The following is a 22,685-nucleotide window of genomic DNA, read 5'->3' on the forward strand; positions in this document are numbered from 1 at the left end:
CACGTTTGTTTTGAGGGGAAAAGATATCTCAAGCAAACCATCGTCTAGCCTTTCGTTTTGACTTTACTCATAACCTTTAGCCAACATCTAATACATTTTGTCTATTCTTGCAACTTGAACACTCCAGATATTCTCCTTGGTTCTTTTAGCCCCTAACCATCCCATCCATAGAAAAAGTATGATGAGAAAAAAAAAATTTCTTCTGTGTCTTCTCTGATGCTTTTTTGACTTAGCCATAATTTCCTAATTTGTTCCCTTCCTCATTCTAACTTGTTAGACAGCTGACACAGAATAGTAGCATCTAACAAGGAATCAGTAAGCCAGGTTGCAAAGAAGAAAAATGACATCCCTGAGATGCTCTGCCATCCATTACCAGTTATACTATTAAAGATGGAGCCTATCCAATTTAGGGATTTTACAAAGCTGATATTTACACTCAAGATTTCTGGATTTCCAAGGTATTCTATGGAGGATGGTAGCAATCAGGGATTCTCTTCTCAACTGAGTAATAAATTACAGGAAATGGCACAGTTAAAGCTCCTAGCTCTACACAAAGCCAATTACTTACAGCTTCTGGTTCCACTGCAGTATCAATGGCTGCAGCCATGCAAGCAACAGTTTCATCCTACAATGACAAATGAGTTTCAGTTTAGGAAAAGACTCTGAAGTGAAGATTACTAGTGGATTTTATACTGGTTATTCAATTTTTTTCAAGTATATATAGAGACTACTTAGGTGCTAGACCCATTCTGTGGTACACAAACACCAAAAACCACACATTTCCATTTCCCACCTCCTAAAAGTCTATCCTTGTTATAAGGTTGATCCTATAAGTCTTTGTAAAAAGGGGGGGAGGGGTCATGTGGCGATTGACATATTTATTGTAACTTTCCTGCTCTGTCAGGGATAAGTGGGCCAGAGTGAAATATTAGCCATTCTCATAGGCTAAAGTTTAATCCATCTTATAGACTCTACTCTTTACATTTTTACCACTAAGTCTACCTCTAATAATGTACAGGTCTAGCCAGTTCTCATGGACACACACCCTGAAAACAGACATAGGAAATAAAGGCAATGCAGTAGAAAAGTGAATAGAATGAAAGGTTATTTTGTATTTTATTTTACAGGCAAGGAAGCAAGAGCCTACTCTATGAGGAAATAAACTCCACAGGTAGACACCCCAGATAAATGTGCTCATGAAGTCATACAAATATCCTGCAGTTTCTCTCCCTCATATACACAAGAACCAACCAATCACTTGCAGCTATTCCTGCAGCTATTGCAGGTAGCAGTTACTTGAAGGGAAAGGTTAACAACCATCTAAAAGGGAACCCTAAAACCACTTGTGAGGACTAACTTGTTTATAGGCAATCATATGAACAAGCTTGGTTCTCTCCACTGGAATTTAGGCTTTATTTGGCATTGCAACATATGGATTACCACTTCTGTTTAAGTGATTCTGCAAGCCGTGGGAAGAAAGGATTATTTCCAGGAAGTCACACAATTAAAGTGGTCATAGGTGAAAGAGCTATTGGCTCAGTAGCAAGGAAAGAATTTAGGGTTAGCAAGTCGATCTCTGCATCAGCCCAGTGAAACATTACATAGTTGTTGAGACTTGAACCTCAGTAACTTCAAGGCAAGGAGCAAAGAGGCCCTTAGTAAGGTGCTATTTGTAAAGTACTTCCCCTTCCCAGAAATTCCCAATCTGTGAGACTCAGAGAAAATGCAAAGGAAGCTCTAGTGTTCCCACATCCCTTCTCAAGTGTTCCCACATCCTTTCTCATCATGATTTACAATACCAGTGATTCTCCAAGGGCCAGACATGAAATCCTTCTTGAGAAACAGAGCACTTTGATATATGATAGGTTAATGGTTACCCTTTCTTCCCTTCCGTATTTTAAGTTTCAGTAAATGGACTACTTACAGACCTATCCTGTTAACACTGGCTTTTGGAGACTTTTTCTAGTACCTTCCAGAGGGCCAAGATCAAAGTAGATGGGTTAAATCTTTGAGGAAGACATGTTACTACTGTGAGTTTACCTTCCAGTCTGTGGCCCCCCCCCAAATTTTAGAATGCAAAAGTTTAAGCTTTGGTGACATGTTCTGAAGTTGATGGTCAGGAGAACGAACAAGGCTAGGGTACACTGAGCTACATTAACCAGCAATACTCTCCCATATGAAGTATGTGCTTGGAGGCTATAGGCAATACCATTACTGGGCATGAAAAATGCCTTTCATGCTGGTCATAGCAGACAGGGTAAAAACAACGACAACAAAATTTGATTTTGTGGGAACTGAAAGGACTGCATGAATTTCCTCACAGGTGATTGCAGCAAGGAGGTTTGTTTGAATTGTGTTTTAAAGGAAGAAATGGTACAGTTTCATGCTTAGAGCCCCAGGAGGAAGATTCAGGAACAATGGTTGCCTTCATAACTGAAAAGAGGGCGTTCATCTGTCACTTAAAATAAAAATAGTTCTAATTTAGAACGAAGGGGACAAGCACTTACATTTGAAACATTTTGCTTTCACTGTAATGAGTTTTAATAAAAGCCACAGGACACAATGTTGTGTATTTCCAAAAAATATGTGCCTGGGAGGGTCTCTGAACAATAGACACGGAGAGCTCTGATTCAAGAGTCCAGCAGGAGCCCTAGGTAAAAGGGTTTACTCTGCCTAACTGTGACAGTAGAGGGAAGCCAGGGGCTTTATCAGCTTGTGGCAATCTTTAGTAACTTCTTGCTTCACGTGTCAAGTGAATTTTAGTGGCAGATACAGCGATTCTATAGAGTTCCTCTGAGTCAGCCACCAACCACTAAGCAACTTCCTTTGGAGGCATGCCAGGCACTAATCATATCACCACATCCTCACCATGGATATGCCTTCTCTTATGTTATTAGCTTGTATCCATGAGTTTTCTTCATCTTTCCCATGTGACTCAAAGCCCCAGAAATGAGGTGGTGTGACATCCTCTAAGTTCAGTGTGGGGGCCATGAGTGATGATGGTGTCCTAGATCACTTTTTTGTGATCACATAAGCTTTGGTTCCACAGCCTGGATTACCTTAATTCTGAGGCAGCTCACACAAGGTTTTCATACATGAGAGGTTTCAGCTATATTTAAGTGGAATTATAGATGGTGACATTTCACCTTGTGATAGCCATTCTCTGGCATGCACTCTAAAATTTAGCCACAATGAAGTCCTTATCATACCCCACTTTCATCCCTTTTTGTTTGGCATATACCCTTCTCTATATATAGATTTTTCCCCTTTGTGTGACAAACTTCTATTCGTTTTTTTAGAGCCCAGTTTCTTCTGTACTGACTCCCTGAAGTTTCTAGGTGGTTAATCACCCTTTGCTCATATTGCTAATGTAAGAGGATCAAAACAGAAAGAGAGTTCTCAGTTTTCCTTACTTCTTTTCCCCTTTCTTTGCCACCTCTCCCACTTGGGAACCTTAACCATCGAACAAACTACAAGGCTTACAAGAACAACTCTTGAAAATAATTGGACACTTAGTAGGATGGGGTTGCACCAATATTCTCCATTCAAGCGAGAGGCATGAAAACTGGAATAGCCTCCAACCAAAAGTTTCACAGCAATTAACAACAAAACTGCTGCTTGAGCCAAACCACAAGACATACACCCCTCTCCCTTCTCACCTTACAAAAACTCCAATCCTACTTTGACTCAGGGAGTTACCTGGAGTTCAGGAACTCCCTGAGTGCCTCAAATGAATAATGCCTTTAACCTCTTATGGCATCACTTATATTATTTTCTTTTGACATTAATACAATACTTAGCAAGGTTACACAGTCAGTGAGGGGCAGATTTGGCTTCAAATCAGGGTCTGTCTGGCTCTGGAGCCCAGGTTCTCAACTGCTGTAGTCTGTCTGTTGTATAAATGAACTGTCATCTCAGACTGCTCATGACAGTTTGTACAGTACTACTTGTTCTAAAACGCTGCTTTCTAGTCTTTTTGGAGTTTACTCATTTAATTTATTGGAACTCATCCTAACCCTTCCTCCCACAATACTGTATGGTATCTTTTTTATTGACTCTTTCAGAGTAAAATACAGATGCAGATCATTCCGTGATACCCTTTTGACATCTCTAGAAAACACTGGGCAAGATCTGAGATGGAGAATCACTGTTCCAGTAAAATTAAAGCCTCTGCCCAAGAGCTGGAAATGATATATATATGTCTATGGGCCGAGAAGGAACACCAAAAATAAAAGGTTTTTAGGGTGGTAGGACTGTAAGAATTTTTCTTCTAAGAAAAACAAGAAATACCCACCGCCCAACCCCCACCCCCAGACAACTACTATTGTAGTTCTATAAATAAAAATGGGAATTTACAGAATGATCATTCAAACTAATTTATTACTGGTTACAGAAGAGAGCTATGGTATTCCCTGGTTGCTCTAAGTCCTCTGTCAGAACCCAACTTATTTAAAACCAAGGTATGGTAAGGCCTCTTATTAAGTTAGCCTATACTGATGGGACAGCAAGTCAACAACTGCTGTCCATGCTACCAGGCAATTGCATACTGCTATGTTGCTGCATCCAGCGTTTGATTAGAGCACTGAAATATTAATGTGCCATTGCATATGTAACCTATGAGTGTTTTGATTTAACGAATTCAATATTCAGATCACATCCAATGATCCATGATCTTTGTACTCAAGCAGCTCACAATCTAGTTGTTTTGGCAAAAGGCACAGAGTTAGATATGTTTATGTGCATCAAGAGAAACAGGAAAGCAATAGGTCTATTCACACTGCCCCTACTTGGCTTACCGATAGCTGGGTAATCACTTGCTGCAGGTTACGAATTATCTCTACATTTTCTTTTAATTCCTGGTCTTCCAAAGTTTCCACTAACTTTTGAAGATCCACTTTGAGGCTAAAAATTCAAACAAAGGTTAATTAACCCAAAGGTTAATCATACTGCAAAGACCAGAGGATATATGATTATATACTAAGGTCACTAACAAATATTTGGTACAAAACTTACGCAGCATGTTGCCTGAGTTCCTCTAGCTTGGCGTTCATCTTTTCATTTGCTTGTTCTGTCTGCAACAGAGACCCAGGAGATCATCAGTGGGAATGTCTGACAGCCTCACCTAATTATGCCCTCTCTCTTACTCCTATGGATTAAAACCTAGGTAGAGAGGTTGCCTCTTTTGCTGTAATAGAGGATCTAGTGAGCTTTGGTGATTTAGTGAAAATGTTTTTTGTTTTTTTAACAGAGTCATGGAAATTAGCCCTTTAGTCAACATGAGCTACTTAAAATAGCATCCAAGCAGCTGGGTCTTATGCTTGCCATGAAGCTCAGACTATGGCGTGGAGTGTGATGCCTTAATTCCATATAGAATTTTGCAACTAGGGAAAAAAGCAAAACTTTCTGGCATGCTACTCCCTGCTGTCTGCACAAAACCCACTTACTTTACTGCCTCCTACACTATACTGTTCCCTAGCCCCAGCATAAGGGCATTGAAAACATAAAAGGGCTTCACACTGAATATGAGCTGAGCTTTTTTTTTTTTTTTCAAGTTACACTATCTGATATGGTAGGCTGGTTTTAGTAAGAGAAAGCAAGAAAAGGATGAGGCACAAGAATATGGCAGAGAAGAAATGGCAGAGGGAGCTACATTTTGGGAAGGGTGATCAATTTTATCTCAATCACAGTATCTTGTAACGTGCAAGATGTTACAACAGATTTGGGAAGCACAACTTATATAGGACAAAAACGTGGTTGTTATGACATTCTAACAGGACAATGAACTTCAAGTAGCCATTATATAGCAACCTTATAAAGTTCAGATGGGTATGCAGCTAGAGTAACGGGTACTGTTACAGTTAGCCACACTTACATATGTGTGAAACACAGCTTCTATAGTTACTTCAAAGGCACAGAATGCAGCACTGGAGGCAGAAAATTATATAGAAAAATCCTCCAGGGATGCCTGGGTGGCTCAGTAGTTAAAAATGCCTGCCTTTAGCTCAGGGTGTGATCCTGGAGCCTGGGATTGAGTCCCACATCGGGCTCCCTGCATGGAGCTTGCTTCTCCCTCTGCCTGTGTCTCTGCCTCTCTCTCTCTCTCTCTCTGTGTCTCTCATGAATAAATAAATAAAATCTTTAAAAAAAATCCTCCAGTTCCCCTTCCAGTAGCAATGGACAATGAATATAGGATTTGGCCCCCTTTAAAGAATCTTTAAGCAGCTTACACTTCCTTGACTAGAGAGCACACTGATGTGTGAAGGTGTATAAATTACAGATGCTCAATTACATTTTGGTGGAAACTCATTTTCACTTTTGGCAATAGTTGTGCTATTAAAAATTGAGCTGTATTTAGTAGAAAAATGTTAGTGACAGTGCCAAGTTACTTTCAGACAGATAGTAGGCTACAGAACTGGTGTAATCAGTTATATAGAGATCCACTATTTGGAAATTAACCATATGTAAAAGGAATTAATATTAATTTCCCAGCTGTTCTATCTTATCATGGCAGTTGTTGGGACAGAATATGAAACGTGACAACATTAGGAGAAGGGAGATAGAGAAGAACTAAAATCTTACTGAGGGGACAGTTACTTGGTATAAAGTATAAAGATTAGGTAGGACTTTATGTGACAGAAGGACCTGGTTCTTTCCTCTCTGGAATTTTATTTTTATAATTATTTTTTAAAGATTTTATTTATTTATTCATGAGAGACACACAGAGAGAGGCAGAGACATTGGCAGAGAGAGAAGCAGGCTCTCTGTAGGGAGTCTGACGCAGGACTTGATCCCCGGACCCTGAGATCATGCCCTGAGCTGAAGGCAGATGCTTAATCGCCAAGCCACCCAGGCATCCCCTTTGGTATATTAGAACAAATTTACTTTAAGATTCATGTGGATTCTTCGTAGTAGATCTATAGAATATATACAATTCTTTTAACTTTTCTGTATGTTTGATAAGCCCATGTGTCTACCTTAGAGGGGCTCCATGGAAAATATGATAATATTAATCCATTTCTTTACATGTAACTTTTCTCTCCTAATGAGAAGTATGTTAAATATTTCAGAGACTAAAGCAAGTAAACATCCAGATTGCTAGTAGCTTAGTCTTGGAGCCTCACCAAAATGATCCTCTCTAACATCTGGGCTGTCTGACCAGCTGCTTCGCTCAGACCACGACTTAATTTTTCATTCTCCTCTACCAGGGACTGATTCTTCTCCATCAGGGACTGTAGACTTTCTGATGGTTCCACACTAAAACAAAGAAAATAACATATTAGAAATATCTGTTAATAACACCTATATTAAAGGCGGATAAAAATATATCCCACAGACATTTAGGTGTGTGTGTGTGTGTGTGTGTGTGTGTGTGTGTGTAGGTGAAGGTGGTTTAAAATTAACCCCCAAAAGTCTGGGAAGTAGTATGATCATTCCAATTTATCCTTCCACTCAGGTAGTATACCGAATGAATAAGAAATATATGCCTGAAATGCTTTGAATTAATGGCTTGCAGGAAGGTAATAATACAGAGCCAGCCATGGTTGCAACAGTAACAACTAACCTCTATCCTTGGCTCTTGGTTTAAAATATTTCTATTCATGCCATAGAAATGATGGCTAAGTGAAATAAGTCAATCAGAGAAAGGCAATTATCATATGATCTCATTCATATGTGGAATTTAAGAAACAAAACAGAGGATCACAGGGGAAGGGAGGGAAAAATAAAACAAGATGAAATCAGAGAGAGAGACAAACCATAAGAGACTCTTAATCATAGGAAACAAACTGAGGGTTGCTGGAGGGAAGAGGGGGTGGAGGGATGGGGTAACTGGGTGGTACACTGCATGCTAATTAATTGAATTTAAATAAAAAATAAATAAAAACAAACAAAAGCGAAGGCTAACTGTGGCTAAAATACACATGGTCTCCCTCCTTTTCCCACTTTCAATCCCTTATCAAAGATTAGGAGCAAGAAAGGAAGAGGTATGGGGGAGGTAGAAGTGACACTGCCAAGAGCTGAAAAATAACCTCATCAGTGTAAGTCAACTACCTATTTACTGAAGTTTAGGGAAATAGCATTTAAGAAGTCAGAAAGTTGATATAATGACCAGTGGCCACTGAGAGCACATTTCACAATTTTCCATAAGTAAGTGTTCCCTTCTAAATGCCCGCCTTGCTTGAAACCTCTTATTCATTTGTCTATCAATTTTAAATTGTTTAGAGTGGGTGGTGGCAACAATGGTGTCCATATCAAATAGGAGTGGAAGGCAGGGACAGAAATAGCTTGTAGTACATCATATAGATAAGAACCTTTGGACCTTATGCAGATTACTTGATATCAGTTCCAGACTAATGGAAAAGACCAACAAGATGGATGGTTTTGGTTTGTTTTTTGTAATCCACTGGGATTAATTGTTCAAAATTAACTGGAAAATAGGACTGGTGAGAAAAGATCGGAAGAAATATGAAGATCCGGATCTGAAGGAAACTGAAGGGAAAAATGAATAGCTGTCAAGGCTATAATAAAGAGGAAATAAAGGACAGGGAACAGCTGTTCTCAATCTCAATAAAGGATCAGAAAGGATTTCAGGAGTAGACACCCTCTTACTCAGCTTAAGACCTCCAGGAATTCTTACGGAAAATCTTTGCATGCTCTTTATTCATAAAGTTAGTAGCAAGGCCACACCATAAGGTCTAATGTTATACTACTGAGAATTTACTAAGATTCTTTTCAAAAATTATTTTTAAATTATTTTTTTAAAGATTTGTATTTGTTTATGTTAGAGAGAGAGAGTGCGAGCACAAAGGCCGGGGGCAGAGGCAGGGAGAGGGACAAGCAGACTCTGTGCTGAGAGTGGAGCCTACATGGGCCTGATCTAACCACCCCAAGATCATGACCTGAGCCAAAATCAAGAGTTGGATGCTCAGCTGACTGAGCCACCCAGGCGCCCCAAGAATTTAAGACTCTTATGAAAAAATGTTCAATTAAAATGTGGATTATAAACTCTTGGCAATTTTAGTGTTATTTTAGGTTGCCTTGATATTTTCTTATTGTTATTAAGCTAAAAACTTCCATGCATCATTTATGTAAGCTGACAAGCCCCCAAAGTAATGATACTTTTAACTCAATAGTTTTTTCCTCCTAAAAATTTCCAACGTTTCTCTAAATGGGGGAAAATACAATGGAAAACCAGTGTTTCCTCTTTTGCAGGCTATTTAATTGTCAATGCTTGGAGTTCAAATTAGCTAAGCATGTGTAAATTGATAAACACAGAAAATCAATACAAAAGCTTCCATGACACACATTCAAAAAGAAAAGAATATAATTCTAGGACAAAAAGCAAAAAAAAAAAAATCATTTATATGAACTGTATATTTTGTAAAAAGCCTTTATGAAGTGTCTCTTAATATATACATTTTTGAGAAAAGAAGTACCATCTATTTCTCTGTGAAACATTGAACAGCTGAGTTCACTGTTTGATTCATCAACTGTTTCTTAGCATCTATTCCTTGTGCAGCTGAAATTATATCCAGCAGTATATTCTTGGTGGTTGGAAGTCTGAAATAGTTTTTTTAAATATTTTATTTATTTATTCATGAGAGACACAGAGAAAGAGAGGCAGAGACACAGGCAGAGAGAGAAGCAGGCTCTATGCAGGGAGCCCGATGTGGGACTTGATCCCAGAACTCCAGGATCACGCCCTGGGTCGAAGGCAGATGCTCAACTGCTGAGCCACCCAGGCATCCCTGAAATAGTTTTCATTAGTCTTGTGTCCATTAGTCTTATCTTACATAAAACAGGTCTATGCTAAACTGAAAGGAAAGGAAGATGGGTCAGTAGCTTCTAAACTGATGAAACTGGGGCACCTGGGTGGCCTAGTCACTTAAGTGTCTGACTCTTGATTTCGGCTAAGGTCATGATCTCAGGGTTGTGAAATCAAGCCCCCTGTCAGGCTCTGTGTTCAGCAGAAAGTCTGCTGGAGATTCTCTCGTTCCCTCTCCTTTTGCACCACCGCCCCCCCGCCATGCTCTCTCTCAATCTAAATAAATAAAATAAACTGGTTAAACTAGAATAGGTCTTTAAGAGACCCCTTAAGAGACCCCAGATTTCCTCAGTTTCTTTATCCAACATTCTTAAAATATTGTCAGGAAACCAAGATTAAGTTACCCAAGGAGGGAAAATTACAAAGGGTGATCGTCTCTGGGTGGTAAAATTGTGGCAATTTTAAGATTTATTACTTTATACTTTTCTAAATGCCCTATAAGAAGCAATGCATCTCTTTTATAATGAGAAAAAATGATTAAGAGTTATTGAAAATAAGGATATTAAAAGAAAATAGGCTCACACATACGTAAGAAAAAAACTCCATATGAAATGTAAAAAAATAAAACCAGCATCAGTTCTAGAAGGAAACATGAGCAAATTCCTCTTTAACCTTGGTGTAGGGAAAGGCATTTTAATTATGAATCAAAATCCAAAGCATGAAGAGAACGTAAACACCAGAGCAACTTTGGAAAATGGTGGCAGTTTCCTGAAAAGTTAAACATACAACCCAGCAATTCTACTTCTAGATATCTACCCAGTAAAAAACATATGTCCATACAAAAAAATTTAAAGTAAATGTTCATAACAGCAAAATTCCTAATAGCCAAAAAGTTGAAACAATTCAAAAGTCCATCAACCGGTGAATGGATAGACAAAATGTGGGTTATCCAGACAGTGGAACGCTACTCAGAAAAAAAAAAAAGTACAGGTAGTTATACATGCTATAATATGGATGAATCTCAAAATATTATACGTGAGTAGTGAGCATAGCATAATGTTTAGAGAAGTTGAATCACTATGTTGGTACACCAGATGCTAATGTAATATTGTGTGTCAGCTTATACTAAAAAAAAATGAGATGTACATATGTCTATATATACAATGGAATATTAGTCATAAAAGAATGAAATCTTGCTAATTGTAATGATATGGATGGAGCTAGAGGGCATAATGCTAAATGAAATAAGTCAGACAAAGACAAATACCATTGCTTTCTCTTATATGTGGAAATCTAAAAAACAAAACAAAACAAACAGAAAGCAGAAACAGACCCACAAATACATAGAACAAATGGAGGTTGCCATGGTGGAGAGGGATGAGAGGATGAGTGAAATAGGTGAAGAGAATTAAGAAGCACAAACTTCCAGTTACAAAATAAATGTGTCATGGGGATGAAAAGTACAGGATAAGGAACAGAGTCATTATTATAATAACTGTATGGTGACAGATGGTGCCTCCACTTATCATGATGAGCACTGTGTAACGTATAGAACTGTTGAATCACTATGTTGTAAATCTGAAACTAACATAACATTGTATATCAACTATACTTCATTAAAAAAAAGAAGTCAGAAGGAAAAAATTATTAGTGAAAGAAGCCAGACAGAAAATCCAAATACTATATGATTCCACGTGTATAAAATATCCATAAGCAATCCATAGTGCTGGGAGTGGGGAAACAAGTAACTGCAAGTAGGTATGAAGGATCTTTTAGGGGTAACAGAAAAGTTCTAAAATTGGATTTTGTGTTGATAGTTGTGCAACTCTGTAAATTTACTAAAACCGTTGAATTGAATGAGTTCTATGGTATGTAAATTACATCTCAATAAAGCTGTTAAAATCAGAAGGCAATGCAAAAATTGACACTTTTTTACTATGTGAAAATTAAACATTTTTGAATGACAAAAACACCAAAAACAAAGTAAAATAGAACAAACCAGGAGAAAATATTTGAAACACACACTATAGACAAAGGACTAATATCACTAATATATAAAGAACCATTAAGAATAAGGGCCAGAATTAGGATGGATATTATTATTTTTTTAAAGCAGAAAATAGCAAGTGTTTGGCAAGGATTTGAAAAAAAATTGGAACCCTTGTGTACTGCTGGTAGGAACACAAAATGGTGTAGCCACTATGTAAAACAGTATGGTAGTCTAATTAAAAAATTAAAAATAGAATTACTATATGATCCAGCTATTCCACTTCTGGGTCTATACCCAAAAGAACTGAAAGCAGGGTCTTAAAGTATTCATGGCAGCATTATTCACTACAGCCAAAAGGTGGAAGCAACCTGTGTCCATTGACAGATAAATGGATAGACAACATGTGGTATATATATACAATGGAATAGTATTCAGCCTTTAAAAGAAAGGAAATTCTGACACATGCTACAACATGGATGAAACTTGAGGATATTATGCTAAGTGAAACAAGACAGTCGTGAAAGGACAAATATTGTATGATTTCACTCATGTGAGGTGCTTAAAATAATTAGAGGAAAGTAGAATGGTGATTGTCAGGACTGAGGTGAGAGGGGGTACTGGGGTGTTAATGTTTAATGGGTATAGACTTTCAGTTTTGCAAAATGAAAAAAGTTTTGATGACAGATGGTAGTGAAGGTTGTACAATATTGTGAAAGTACTTAATGCCACTGAACTGTATACTTGAAAATGGTTAAAATGATGAATTTTATTTTATGTATATTTCACCACAATTTTTTCAAAAAGGGCCAAAGGATAAAAAAAATCTGATACAGGAACCTCCACACAGTTTTCCAGAGTGGCTGCACCAGTTCACATTCCCACCAACAGTGCAAGAGGGTTCCTTTTTCTCCGCATCCTCTCCAACATTTGTGGTTTCCTGCCTTGTTAATTTTCACCATTCTCACTGGTATGAGGAGCACTGGGTGTTATTCTGTATGTTGGCAAATTGAACACTAATAAAAAATAAATTTATTATAAATAAATAAATAAATAAATAAATAAATAAATAAATAAATAAATAAAATGACAAAAAAATCTGATAGAAAAATGGGATGTATGGACAGATAATTCACCAGAAAGAGATAAAAGTGGCCCCAAAACATATGAAAAAAATGTCCAAATCTACTCATAATTAAAGAAATGGAAATTAAAACAAGATACTGAGGTATAGTATGTTTCACCTATCAGATCAGCAAAAAAAGGAAAAAGTATGACAACATATTCCATTGGTGAGGCTTAGGGGAAATAGGCACTATCACAAACTGCTGTTGGGAATACAAAATGCAGTAACCCTTCTGAAGGGGAATATGGCAAATCCAACAAAATCACACATGCACTTATCTTTTGTCTCAGCAATCTCATTTCTAGAAATCTACCCTGAAGATAAATCACTAGTAATATGAAAACCAAGTAACATGGTTATTCACTGCAGTATATTCGGAATTACAAAATACTGGAAACAACCTAAATGCCTAGACATAAGAAAGAGGCTGAATTAGTATATTTGGCATATGTACACTAATAAGAGTACCATGCAGCTGTAAAAAAGAATGAGGAAGATTTCTATGAACTGATAAGAAATGATTTCCAGGGATCCCTGGGTGGCGCAGCAGTTTGGCGCCTGCCTTTGGCCCAGGGCGCGATCCTGGAGACCCGGGATCGAATCCCACGTCAGGCTCCTGGTGCATGGAGCCTGCTTCTCCCTCTGCCTATGTCTCTGCCTCTTTCTCTCTCTCTCTCTCTCTCTCTCTCTGTGACTATCATAAATAAATAAAAAATTTAAAAAAATTAAAAAAAAAAAAAAAAAAAAAAAAGAAATGATTTCCAGGAAATGCTGAGAAAAGCAAAGCCACAAAGACTATCTGTAGTATACTACCATTCACATAAGAGGATATAAAAAATATATAGGTATATGCTCATTTGTACAAGCAAATACAGGAAGGTTACACCAGAAACTAAAGAGGTTGGTTGAATGTGGAGGAGGGAGAAAAAGTGGTAGAAATAAGGGTGTGATGGGAGATAAAGAGGGAATTTCACTGAATGCTTTAAAAAAATATTGTAGTAAAAACATGAACAAAATTTACCATCTTAACCATTTTTAAGTGTACAGTTCAATAAAGTATATTCACATTATCACACAATAGCTCTCCAGAACTTTTTCATCATACAAAACTGAAACTTCATACCCATTAAACAACAACTCCCTGTTCCCGCCCCTCTCCCCCAGTCTATTCTTTTACAGTTTTCTGCCATTGCTTTTATTTCTACACTGTTCTGTACCTTCAACTATAGGGACATAGACCTTTGCCTATGTTTCCTTCTGTGTTTTTTGTGTGGTTTTCCTTTTAAAAAAAATTGTGGTTGAAAAGCATATAAAACTGGGGTGTTTGGGTGGCTCAGACGGTTAAGCATCTGACTCTTGGTTTTGGCTCAGGTCATGATCTCGGGGTCATGAGATGGAGCCCCACTTTGGGCTCTATGCTCAGTGGGTTGTCTGCTTAAGATTATCTCCTCTTCCCTCTGTCCCTACCCCCACTCACGTGTGTTCTCTTTCTCTCTCTAAAGTAAGTAAATAAATCTTCAAAAAAAAAAAGACATATAAAACTTAACATTCTTAACTGGTAAGTGTACAGTTGAGTAGCGTTAAGTGTATTTACATCGTTGGTAAACAAATCTCCAGAACCTTTTAATCTTATAAAACTGAAACCTTTTAACCTTAAAGGACAACTCTCTTTTTGCCCTGCAGCCCCAGGTCACTACTATTCTACTTTCTGTTTCTATGAGTTTGACTTCTCTAAGAATCTCATGTAAGTGGAATCATACAGTATTTTTTGTGACTGGCTTATTTCACTTAGCATAATGTCCTCAAGTTTCAGTCATGCTATAACATGTAATAAGATTTCCCTCCTTTGTAAGGCTAATATTCATATATATATATTATTTATTTTCTTTATCCATTTATCCACTGATGGACATTTGTATTGCTTCCACTTCCTTGCTATTGAGAACAGTGGCGCTAGGACTATGGGTATGCAAATATTTCTTTAAGACCCTGATTTCAATTCTTTTAGATATATACCCAGCAGTGGGATTGCTAGATTATGTGGTATTTCTATTTTTAACTTTTTGAGGAACCTCCATACTGTTTTCCATAGCAGTTAAACCATTTTACAATCTTTTCAGCAGTGTACAAAGGTTCTAATTTTTCCACATCCTTGTCAACATGTTATTAACTTTTTTTATACTATCCATCCTAATGGGTGTATGGTGATATTTCATTGTGGTTTTGATTTGCATTTCTCTGCTGAGTATTTCTTTTTGTGTAACTCTAACTCTTAGAGCATGATAACATTTCATAAACCCTTCACATACTCGAAATATAATCAAATAATTAAAACCAACCAAGATATAGGGGGAATCCTAAAATGGAATACAAACAGTAACTCTGGGAACCAGTATCTTGCCTGGATACTCTAAGCCTAAAGACAAAAAGAACTGTACATAAATGCTGTAATCGAGTTCATAAAAGTGTTTCTCAAAGGGGTATGGGCTAGCAATTCTGAAACTACTTTATGTGTATATGGAACTGAATAAGTAAGTAAATAGATTGCAGATAATGAGAGCTGATTTCTCACTATTGGAAAAAGGAGTTATAAATAAAGGGAGGAGGAAAGCTAAAATGAACTCTGTAGTATTGGACTGGAATCAGAGGTATCAGTATAAGATCATGGCTTTTAATATGTGTACAGACAGATATAAAAATATAAATGAGCATATGTGTGCATTAATAGACATACAAATATTTTCTAGCTCTACTCACTGAAAGGGCATCAGTGACACCCCAGTAACAATAAGCACATATAGCACTCAGATTGGGTTTCTTTTTTTAAAAAAATTCTATTTATTTATTCATGAAAAGACACATGGAGAGAGGCAGAGACATAGGCAGAGGGAGAAACAGGTTCTCTGTGGGGAGACCAATGTGGGACTCAATCCCAAGACCCCATGATCAAGACCTGAGGCAAAGGCAGACACTCAACCACTGAGCCACCCAGGCAGGCATCCCTCAGATTGGGTTTCTAAACACTACTTTTTTTTTTCATTATATTTATGTTTTTTCTTTTTATTTTATTTATTTTTTAAAAAATAATAAATTTATTTTTTATTGGTGTTCAATTTGCCAACATATAGAGTAACACCCAGTGCTCATCCCATCAAGTGCCCCCCTCAGTGCCCGCCAACCAGTCACCCCCACTCCCCGCCCTCCTCCCCTTCCACCACCCCTAGTTCGTTTCCCAGAGTTAGGAGTCTTCCATGTTCTGTCTCCCTTTCTGATATTTCCTACCCATTTCTTCTCCCTTCCCCTCTATTCCCTTTCACTATTATTTATATTTCCCAAATGAATGAGACCACATAATGTTTGTCCTTCTCCGATTGACTTATTTCACTCAGCTTAATACCCTACTTTCAAATAAAAAATACCAGGGCTCTTTTGAGATATGGTTGGTTCTAGAATTGGGACAGATAAGGAAAATACAAGATGAGTGTGGAACATCTCATGGAAATGCTTAAAAACTAGAGGGTGGGGGAGCCTGGGTGGTTCAGTCAGTTGAGTGGCAGACTGGATTTTGGCTTAGGTTATGATCTCTGGGTTCTGGGATCAAGCCCCACATGGGGGTTCAGTGCTCCGCAGGGAGTCTGCTTGAGGATTCTCTCCCTCTGCCCCTCTCCTTGCTCACGTGCACTTTCTCTCTCATGGATGAATAAATATTAAAAAAAAACTAGAGGATGTATTAAAGAACATAAGAACCACCCTGAAAGAGCTCCTACTGGACAAAGCAGGAACAATTTGAGTAATAAAACAAATAATCATAGTATTGGATATTAACCCATAGAATAAACCCATGTGTCTATGTTATATATATAGTCTTCATTATACATACATATTATATTTTATTTATGTATAATGAAGAATTTTCTGTACAGTCTATACATAGACTATTATTTTTTTTTAAAGATTTTATTTATTTATTCATGATAGTCACACAGAGAGAGACAGAGAGGCAGAGACACAGGCAGAGGGAGAAGCAGGCTCCATGCACCGGGAGCCCGATGTGGGATTCGATCCCGGGTCTCCAGGATCACGCCCCGGGCCAAAGGCAGGCGCCAAACCGCTGCGCCACCCAGGGATCCCTATACATAGACTATTATATATAGTCTTCATTATACATACATATATATATATATATGTATATATATATATATAAAAGGGGAAAAGAAACAGCTCTTCCTCACAGTAGAATTCCAATTAATAAATTTTTTTAAAGATTCTATTTATTTATTCATGAGAGACACAGAGAGGCAGAGACATAAGCAGAGGGAGAAGCAGACTCTTTGCCAGGAACCCAATGAGGGACACGATCCCTGGACCCCAGATCATGCCCTGGGCTGAAGGCAGATGCTCAACCACTGAGCCACCCAGGTGTCCCCCAATTAATAAAATTCTGAGGCCAGAACCCATGATCTTTCTATCACATCAGGCTGCCTCAAAGCTAACTACAAGTTTGGCAAGATCCCTACCTTGATGCCACATGCTACCAGAAACTTTACTCAATCCGGGGAAAACAACCACAGGAGAAATGACCTCCGCTAGAATATACATTTAAAATTAATCTATGACTCTTACTTTATAGATCCAGGCAGGGTACCTCCATGGGCTTGTAGCAACAAAACCTGTAGCTGTTGTACCTGGGAAAAGCAAAGAAAAATAGTCAACTAATCACAGATCAAAAGCTATTTACCCCTTATCAGCTAAATTACTACAGTTAGCCAGAGTAAATTTATTTGATAGCTATGGAATCTAAGATATATCTTAGGCATTACAGAATGCCTCAGGGTTGATGAGTCAATGATAAAAGTCCAAACAGCATTATATGAATGACTAGTACTTGGAAGATGAGTTGTTCTTTTTACCTAAGCATCTTAATAGCTTTTTATTGAGCATCTATTTTTTTTAGCATCTATTTTTTAAAAACCAAACTCAGCACTGGGCTAGGTAATGTGAGGGGGGATTCTCATGTGCCCATGAGAATAAACTCTTGTGTCTTATTGTCAAGTTTATAATCTAGTTGGCAAAGAGAAGCCTATGGCCTGAAATAGAAACAATACAGGACAGAAGATGCTAATTCCTTTTTTTTTTAAAGATTTATTTATTTATTCATGAGACACAGACTGAGAAACAGAGGCAGAGACATAGGTAGAGGGAGAAGCAGGCTCCTAGCAGGGAGCCTGATGCGGGACTCGATCCCGGATCCCAGGATCACGACCTGAGCCGAAGGCAGGCCCCCAACCGCTGAGCCACCCAGGCGTCCCAGAAGATGCTAATTCTTAAAGTACAGTTAAGTACTTTAGGGTTCTGAGAAGAAGCAAATTAATGAAATTCCAGAACAGTCAAAACCAGAGTGTACATGCAATCATCCTCTCCCACATGGAACCCCCTGTTCAGCAGGGTGTCTGCATCTCCCTCTGCCCTTCCCCCTTGCTCGTTGAGTGCTTTCTCTCAAATAAATAAAATCTTAAAAAAGAGAATATGTTCAAGTGTCTCCTGTCTTAAAGCAAAAGCGCCCCTCTCAATCCCATTTCTATCTCTTTTGCCCTATTTCTCTCCCTCACAAAGTTTGAGAGAAGAGGGCAAGCCCTGGTGGCTCAGTGGTTTAACGCCGCCTTCGGTCCAGGGCCTGATCCTGGAGACCCAGGATCAAGTCCCATGTCAGGCTCCCTGCATGAAGCCTGCTTCTCCTTCTGCCTGTGTCTCTGCCTCTCTCTGTGTGTCTCTCATGAATAAATAAAATCTTAAAAAAAAACAAAGTTTGAGAGAAGAGTCTATACTCATTACATCCATTTCCTTTTATTCACCCCTCACTTGCTCCTCAAACTAGTCTTTTTTTTTTTAGACCCCTTATTTGAGAGAGAGAGGGCATGAATGGTGGAGAGGGACAGAGGGAGAAGTGGACTCCCTGCTAAGCAGGGAGCCTGATGTGGGGCTTGATCCCAAGACCCTGAGATCATGATGACCTGAGCCAAACAAAGGCAGATACTTAGCCACCCAGGTGCCCCTCCTCAAGCTATTCTAAGCAGATTTCTGTGCATAGCATTCCACTGAAGTAATTCTTGCTAAGGTCACCAATGTTCTGCATGTCACTATTTTTCAGTCTTCATTTTACTCGACTGGTAGCATTTGGCTTACCAGACACCATACTTTCCTGCTTTTCCTTCTATTCTCCTAGCTGATCTACTAAGGCTCTTTCTTGGTTAACCTTTGTGCCAGTTGTGCTTAGATGATAAATCCTCAAAGTTCAGTATCAGTCTTCTTGCTTTATAGACGCTCCATCAAGTCTTGTCTCTGCCTAATGGTTTCAATTACCATCTATAAAATGGTGACTTCCAAGTTTATCTCAAACACAAATCTTTCTGAATGTAGACCTTTATATTCAGTCATCTCCATGAATCTACTTTTGCTCCACTATAACCCATTTCTACACAGCAGCCAGACCAAATTAACATTGTTACCACCCTGCTTAACATTATTTTTAACATTATCCATGAGGCCTTGATCAGGTCTCTGCTTCTTCTGTAGTCTCATATTGGAATATTCTTTCCTGGCTCCCTATGCTCTAGCCATGCTGGCATTCCTTCAGTTCTTCAAATATACTATATGCCTTCCTAAATCAGGACCTTTTCAGATTTGGTATATGCCTGGCACTGTTCTAAGTGTTTTCTGTGTATTAATTCATCTAACCCTCACAAAAACCCTATGAAGCAGGTACAATTATTTCTATTTTATAGATAGGGAAACCGAGGCACAAAGAATTTGGCCAGGGTACCTAGCTATTGAGTTATAAAGCCAGCATTGGAATGTGGGCAGTGTGACTGCAGTGTCAATGCTTTTAACCACTACACTTTGCCACAAATACTTTTACTTCTCCCAGGAAGCCTCTTTCTTCTTTTCTGCATAGATAATTCCTACTCAAATCCCTCAGATCTCAACTCAAACATTGCTACCTCAGGGAAGCCTTCTCAGCTTCGATATATAACAGAAAACTCTGTTCCACAATGTCATACTACCCTATTTAGCATACTATCTCATTTTAGAAAATGATCTATTCGTATGCTTATGTGTTTGGTATTTGCCTCTCCTGCTTAGGCAGTAAGTTCCACCAAGGCAGAAATTGTGTCTGCTTTGTTCAACAATGTATTCTAACACAGTATCTGGCACATAATAGCTTTCAATATATATTTATTGTTGGAATGAATGGACAAATAAATGATTAGGAAGAAGTGTATTCTTGACAATAAAAATACACATAAAAAATAGCAAGGCAGAACGGAGTATGGCATTTTATAATTGAGATGACACTGTTAACAGGTAAATTACTTATATTTTCTACAGTGACCCCTGGGAGGGACAGAGGGAGGGAAAGGAGGAGAAGGGAAGGGAAGCTATAGACTTAACTGAATAGTAGCTATAATCACCAAGGAGGAAGGCCAGAGATGGAGTAAACACTACACAGCTGGGAAATTCTAGATTCCTAGTGGAAAGAGTACTATACCCTGGAAGGCAAGAAAACTTGACCCCTCCCCGCGCTGTTTCACACACACACAAGCCTGGGTCAATCCAATTACCTGCCTTCTCATCTCTCTACCAACCAGAGCTACTGAGCTGTTGCACAACCAGTTATATTGATACCACCACAAATGCATGCTCCTGGTCTGCTACCTCTTCCATTTCCATGATTACAAGCCTCTGTGGTCTCTTTGATCCCTCTACCCCATTATCTGGTTGCTTGCACTAAGAAGACCTTGTCTCCTACTATGCTGAGAGGATAAAGGCTGTCAGGCTGAAAACCCCTCAGTTCACCTTCTTCTCCCTCTAAATAATTGTCACTGTATTCTTCCTATCCTAACCTCTTCTCTTCTTGTCTTGGTGACAGGTATCCCTTCTACTGTCTAAGGCCAATCTCTTTTTATTTGTGCTCAGGATCTCAACTACTTAGAGATGGTCCCTTAGCAACTAGTTCCTATTCTCAGTTTCAGTCTCTCCCAACTGCTTTCTTCCACTTGATTCAAGTCTCTCCCATATTTTTAAACACAAATAGACCTGTATCCTTTGACCCTTGACTGTCTAGCTATTGCCTTCTTGAAAGAGCCTACCAGAATCCTCCACTTCCTTACCTAGCATTCACTGACCATCCCACAACAATCTGCTATCATTCCCCTGACCTTCTTCTCACTGAGGTCACCTTGATTTAAAAAAATGGACACTTTCCAGTCCTTATCTTACTTTATACCTCTTTATACATTTATACTTTTGATGGTTCTCCAAACTTTCTTCCTTATCTCCCACGATACCACTGCTTTTCTTCCTACCTGTTGACTCCTTCTTATCTTTTTGTTTTCCCTCTTTTCCTCATTCCTTAAATACTGCTGTTCCCCCCGAGTCCAGTCTTTGGCCTTCTTCTCTTCTTGGCCATTCACTCATTCAGCAAATATTTAAGAGTACCTTAAATGTGCCATGTACTCTTTGATCTCGTTCACTCTAATTTCAGATTCCATCTAAATGCTAATGACTCTCAAATCTGTATCTTCAGCTCAGACCTCTCTAGGTTAAACCCAAATGGCCAGCTATGTTTGAACAACTGTATTTAGATGTCCCCCAAGCTTTTCAAATCCAAAATGTCCCAAACTGAATCTGTTTCCATTTTCCCACCTGACCTTGTTTTCCCTCTTGTCTTCCCTGACTCAGTGATTGGTTGGTCGTACCATTTAGTCAGTTGTCTAAGCAAGAAATCCGAGAACAACCTTGATTCTCCCTGCCTGCCCTTCCACATCAAATTTGTTACCAAGCAAGCTCTATACATTCTACCTCCTTGGGTTTTTTTTCTTTCTAATTTGTACCCTTCTCTTAATTTCTATGGCTACTGTCTTTAGTTCAGGCCATAGTTCTCATCTGGGTTATTACAATAGCCTATAGTAGATCTGTGGGGGATATGTTCCAAGACCCCCAATAGATGCCTGAAGCTGCAGCTAGTACCAAACTTTATACATACTATGCTTTGTATATATACTATATACTATATTTTATTTACTATATTTTATATATAATATATTTTTATACTAAATATAGTAAAATATATACTATATTTTATATACTATACTATATACTATATTTTCTATATATACATACCTATGATAAAGTCTAATTTAGAAACTAGGCAAGTAAGAGATTGACAATAATAACTAATAATAAAATAGACCAATTATAATAATATACTATAATAAAAGTTATGGGACTGTGGTCTTCCCCACTCAAAATATCTTATTGAGATACTGCCCTTACACTTTTTCTTGTGATGATATGAGATGATAAAATATCTATGTGACGAGTGTCTAAGTGAGGTGAATGATATAGGCACTGTGACATAGTGCTTGGCTACTATTAACTTTCTGACGATATGTGAGAAGGAGAATCACCTGCTTCTAGACCATGGTTGATCATGGGTAACTGAAACTGTGGAAAGTGAAACCATGAATAAACAGGGGCACTACTATAATTTATTTTCCTACTTCTAGTCATACCCACTTCTAATCTACTTTCTCTATGCTTGCTATAGTGATCTCCCTAAAACACACATTTCACCATGTCACCTACTTATTGAAAATCTTTTAGTGGCTCCCCATAGCTTTCAGGTTGAATTACAAATTCTCTAAGAAGTCATATAAAGACTTTCAGGATCTGATTCTTGTCTTATCTCTCAGCGCTCACTTCTTTTTCAGTGAAATCTCCAATGCCACCCCCAAATCTTAGAGTGATGA

General features: G+C 38.3%; 1 protein-coding gene across 4 annotated transcripts in view; it reads right to left on the minus strand.

Moving 5' to 3' along the window:
- Positions 1-22,685, minus strand: part of KIF4A (kinesin family member 4A) — a 125,235-nt gene that overhangs the window by 60,742 nt on the left and 41,808 nt on the right. For all 4 annotated transcript variants that reach the window (XM_072816665.1, XM_072816666.1, XM_072816667.1 and 1 more), the window contains exons 10-14: positions 17,500-17,561; positions 7,122-7,254; positions 5,014-5,072; positions 4,797-4,902; positions 569-625 (exon numbers count right to left, since the gene is read on the minus strand). In XM_072816665.1, coding sequence (XP_072672766.1) covers positions 569-625; positions 4,797-4,902; positions 5,014-5,072; positions 7,122-7,254; positions 17,500-17,561 — 417 coding nt within the window. The remainder of the gene's footprint in view (positions 1-568; positions 626-4,796; positions 4,903-5,013; positions 5,073-7,121; positions 7,255-17,499; positions 17,562-22,685) is intronic.

Source organism: Canis lupus, chromosome X (genome assembly GCF_048164855.1).
Source record: "Canis lupus baileyi chromosome X, mCanLup2.hap1, whole genome shotgun sequence".
Taxonomy (NCBI): Eukaryota; Metazoa; Chordata; class Mammalia; order Carnivora; family Canidae; genus Canis; species Canis lupus.